At 46.1% G+C, this 4,772-nt stretch overlaps 1 protein-coding gene across 3 annotated transcripts; it reads right to left on the reverse strand.

Moving 5' to 3' along the window:
- Nucleotides 1–458: 458 nt before the first annotated feature.
- Nucleotides 459–4,772, reverse strand: LOC121349324 (cytochrome c oxidase assembly protein COX18, mitochondrial). 3 transcript variants are annotated; one of them, XR_005954498.1, is made up of 7 exons: nucleotides 4,582–4,720; nucleotides 3,129–3,233; nucleotides 2,766–2,929; nucleotides 1,832–1,944; nucleotides 1,439–1,549; nucleotides 889–1,098; nucleotides 634–774 (listed from the first exon to the last, which is right to left on the reverse strand). XR_005954498.1 is itself a non-coding variant. In XM_041459603.1 (6 exons), the coding sequence occupies exons 3-6, from the start codon at nucleotides 2,908–2,910 to the stop codon at nucleotides 592–594; spliced, it is 552 nt and encodes a 183-aa protein (XP_041315537.1). In that variant the 5' UTR covers nucleotides 2,911–2,929; nucleotides 3,129–3,233; nucleotides 4,754–4,772; the 3' UTR covers nucleotides 459–591. The 3 variants fall into 3 exon arrangements, 2 of the variants coding, with proteins under 2 accessions (XP_041315537.1, XP_041315536.1); XM_041459603.1 differs by lacking the exons at nucleotides 889–1,098; nucleotides 4,582–4,720 and adding an exon at nucleotides 4,754–4,772 and having other exon boundaries at nucleotides 459–774; XM_041459602.1 differs by lacking the exon at nucleotides 889–1,098 and having other exon boundaries at nucleotides 459–774.

Below are 4,772 nucleotides of genomic sequence, written 5' to 3' on the forward strand. Positions count from 1 at the left end.
ACCTGTCACAGACATATTTTATGAAAAATCCTTTTGTCAGGGTCTTTTCTCCTGAGAAGTTGGGAAGCTTCAGCTTCTCCACGTTTTGCTGCTTTGGAATGTGATCTGAAGAACTGTTTACCCAGCATGTGAAATTGTTTTCACTCGATGACCAATGACAGCCACCTGTGCCGAGGCTGTGAGCAGTCACAGGATGTTATTATCATTCCATTCCTTTCCCTTCCAGCCTGCTGATGAATCCTTTCCTTCTATTCTTTTTAGTATAGTTTTAGTACAGCATTACAATATAATATCATATCATAATATGAAACATGGAGTCAAGATTCTCATGTCTTCCCTCTTCCTGAGACCTCGAACACAACCACACTCACCTGCCCAATCTCTTAGGATAATTCAGGAGACAAACCTGGATTTCTGGACACCTGCAAAAGGACCACCCTTGAAACAAAGCCTCCCACTAAAGACACATTTTTGCTGACCAACCCTTCCTCGTGGCCAGCCAGCGTTTTATTTGGAAAATAAATATACAGCAGATAAGTACACCTGACCAAACCAGCAGCACTTCACTCCCGAGGCAGCTCCTCCTGGAGCTCAGTGGTGCTGTCTCCTCAGGCTGTACCTGGTGGCCAAGGCAGCCACCACGTCCCGGTAGGGCGTATCCGACTCGGACGCGGTCCTCGGGATGCGGCACAGGCGGCGGAAGGCGGGAGAGCGCAGCAGGAGGTTGTGGGACAGGCCCACGAGGCTCGAGGACAGCCAGTACAGCGCCATGGACTGCAAGGACACAAGCACAGGTCAGCTCCCTGCAGGCAAGGAAAGCACGGCTCCAAGCAGCTCCTCCAGAACTCTGCTGCGGGCCACTCCCAGGGACTGAGAGACACAACTCACCTAAACCACTCCTCCTGCTCTCATCTGCAATAATGGCTTCCATGTGAAATGCAACTGTCTGTCTCTCAACTCTTCTGGGGAAAAGGGCCATCTACACTGAGGCTTGAATTAGTTTAAGAGCTGTCAGATTAAACTTCTGTGTTTGAAACTGTAATTGAGCCGAACAACCAGACACTTTGTTTTTGCTAAGAACACTCTGCAGTAGAAAACCTGGCAAAAATGACAAGTGTTTGAGGAAAGATGTGGAAAATCTCCTAATTTAAGAACGACACTGGTTTCCAGTGAACAAGCATTTGCCTATATGCCTTTACATAAAGCTTTCCTCTCCTTTTTCAGGCTACACGAAGGACATGAACCCCTTCCAAGTTTGCAAAGTCTTCCTCCTCGAACAAAAACATCCCAAAGGCAACGAGACTTAAACATACACACAGACAGAACATCTGACTTTCCTTAAGCACGCAGCAGTGGAAACATGAAACACGTGAGGCCTTTGGGCTCTCCTTTAAGCACCAGAAGAGCCCAGGCACGGGTGACATCCCAGGGTACTCACAGAGGGCACTGTGGCAGCAATAGGGATCATCACCACGGACACCGCGCGGAAGAAGTTGGTGGCAATCTTCTGGATCCGCGAAACTGGCACTTTCGTTTGGGAAGCAAAGATCTGAAAGGGGAGAAAGGCACGCTTATAAACCAGCTCTTTCTGAAACTGAGGATTAACACCCAGAAATCTCATCAGAGCAGCGTTCTCAAAGGAACTGTAGTCCAGACTAAATATTACTGAGGCTGGAGTAGATCCATCCGACCTGCAGGTCTCCGAACGGAGCCACCCACACATTAAAACACACAGAGAAAACAGACTGTGTTTCACTTCTGCCCAGTGCACTGAAAGCAGAGATCACCTGCAGCCACCTTTATGTGCTGCTGCTTTGTTCCACCAGCCTACCTCCACCACCAGCAAATTCACCAGCCCCAGGGACAGCGGCAAAATCCACGTGGAATCAGGTGCCGTGAGGTCTGTGAACCACAGTGCTCCTCCTGAGGAAAACTGCTCTTGCACTGCAGGAAAAAATTGAAGAAAATACAGAATTCAGTATAATTTGCTGTCTCACGTGAGCCAAACTGTACCAGTGTCAGACCACAGACCCAAGTTTCTAGGTATGTTTTATCCACGTGGTAAGTACAATTACAGCAGAAATCCTGGGTTTTAACACTCTGCTACCAATATAAGTACGAAAAGTGAGAGATACAAGCTGAGACCTGGCTTAGCTCATGACAGCCAGGTAAATCTGTGATAAAAAATACTTCCATCTCAAATATTTTACAAGTCAATGAGGAAAATAAGAATGCAGTAACCTACAGTGCTAATTTCCTGGTTTTGAAAAAACTGTATTTTTCTTAGTAGCTGTATAACTAGCCACATCTTTGCTTAAAAGAACAAACTATCAACTTTTGTCTAAAAAAATCAGGACAAAATTTATTTTTTTTTAATTTAAGAGAGCCTCACGCATTCACCTTGTCTACAGTATTTCATGTGGAAGGTGTAAAAATACAGATTAAAAGTGACTGTGGTGTGGCACGTGTAATATGACTTCCTAAACAGGACTGTCAGACCACGTTAAGTTTAAAACTCATTTCAAATACTTATTATTTAAATTAATTAATTAAGTTTAAACGATGTTAAGGTTTAAAACCTTAGTGGCTGACTGGTTTTTATATCAGCTTGTACAGCAAGCTCGGGACATGGTGTTCTTTACCCAACAAGGCAGCAAGTGGACAAGCAGTGACAGTGAGAGAAGACTGGTCCTGGTGCAGCACCTATTTGTGGGACAATGCCCTTTTCTGAGCCCAAAATCCCTGCAGAAATCCCTTTCCCACACCTGCAGGGCCCAGGGCACCGACGCTGCAGTTGCGCAGAGCCAGGGACACGCACACCCACATGGGCACCTGCACCCACAGCAGCAGGGTGGCTTTGAAGGGGTGGCAGTTGTCCCGGACGTACAGCTCCGTGACAATCCTCCGCATGTTCCTGGCGAAGTGGGACCTGCCGGAGAGGAAAGCACAAGCCTGAGCTTCGGAACGGACAACGTCCAAAAAGGAACAGGACAGACAAATAAAGCACAGGTGGGGAACGAACATGGAAGCTGTGGGCCATGGCAGAATATCGCTGCACAAGTGCTGTGTGTGGGATCCTCCTTCCCGCCACGTCCCACTCCGGAATGTGTGGACAACGCCCCTCGTACCTGGCCACCTTCTCAGACCAGCCCAGCTGCTTCCCACGCACTGAAACTTCATAGCGAAGGCGCTGGGCGAGCTCCTTAATCTCAGGCTGCAGGTTTTCCAGCTAGCTAAAGGAAAGGAGAACTGGTTGGGCACAGTGGCAGGCAACACTCGCTTCCTCTCCTCACCTCTGTTATCAGTTATCCCTGGTAAATCAACGCCTGAAGGAGCATTAACTTATGACTTATCACCGCAAAATTTAATATCTGTACGGGAATTAATAGGTATTAATAATGTACAGTAATTCATACACATTGCCACCGTATAATTAAATACCTCTCTGGGTATTACACATATTAATTACTCTTCTGTGATTTAATACCAGCACAGGCACCAAACATAGCAATTACCACTGTAATTTAACAACTGTAGGGACAAGGCGTCTGGGTAAGGTCTTGTTCAACATCAGTGAACACCTTTCACCTTCACCTGAACGAGTATTAGAGTTACTAATTATCACTGCAAAATTTAATATCTGTACGGGAATTAATAGGTATTAATAATGTACAGTAATTCATACACATTGCCACCGTATAATTAAATACCTCTCTGGGTATTACACATATTAATTACTCTTCTGTGATTTAATACCAGCACAGGCACCAAACATAGCAATTAGCACTGTAATTTAACAACTGTAGGGACAGGAAACGCCTGTGAGGGACAGACAAGGCATCTGGGTAAGGTCTTGTTCAACATCAGTGAACACCTTTCATCTTCAAACAAAATAACCACACGAAGGTAACAGCGACAAGTAATTACTGTAACAATCAAAGATGTTCTCTTACTACTGCGTGAAATGAAGACAGAATTTTCATATTTTTAAATTTTATACTTTCTTAGGAAAAAAATTATTTCCATCACAGCTGAATTGAGGGCAATTCTTAACAAGCATCTTTTTGCCTGCACGCAGGACTTTTGCAATTAGCTACTCCGCTTAACAAGACCCAGCTTTAATGGCACCTCAACGTTAAAGAAAAGACCATTACAAAAACTAAGAGTAGCAAATAAATATAAGCACATAATAGAAAATTCATATAATAGAAAGCGCTATTTACAGCATACTGTAATATATAAATATATTGTGTTTTACATGATAAAATATATAATTTATATATATATATATATACTGTGTTTTACATGATAAAACATATAATTTATATATATATATAATTAAATGAAGAGTAATAAAATAAAGGCCATGAGGACACAGCTCGGCAGTGAACAAAGCCACCACCACAGCATGAGAGCCCTCACTACGCGAGAGCGCAACAAACGCCCACCTCTGCAACCAAAGCAGCACAAAACCTACCGAAATCCCTCAAAAAACCCCCAAACCCGCTGCAATAAAGTAACCGCGACGCTCATTCCGCGGCCCCCTCAGCCCCTCTCCCTCAGAGCCCTCAGCGCTCCCACCTTAGCCAGCAGCCGCCCCTGCTGCGCGGCCAGCGGGAGGGTCACGGCGGTGCGCAGCAAGGCGGCCCCGCCGGCGATGGCGGCCCAGCAGGGCAGCCCGGTGGCCTCCTGCAGCGCCGCCAGCCCGCCCTCGGCCCAGTGCACGGGCGCGGACCGCGCCGCCCACTCGTACCAGCCCTCGGTGCCGCCCG

The sequence above is a fragment of the Pyrgilauda ruficollis genome, unplaced genomic scaffold (assembly GCF_017590135.1).
Source record: "Pyrgilauda ruficollis isolate IOZ18807 unplaced genomic scaffold, ASM1759013v1 scaffold139, whole genome shotgun sequence".
NCBI classification, from domain to species: Eukaryota; Metazoa; Chordata; class Aves; order Passeriformes; family Passeridae; genus Pyrgilauda; species Pyrgilauda ruficollis.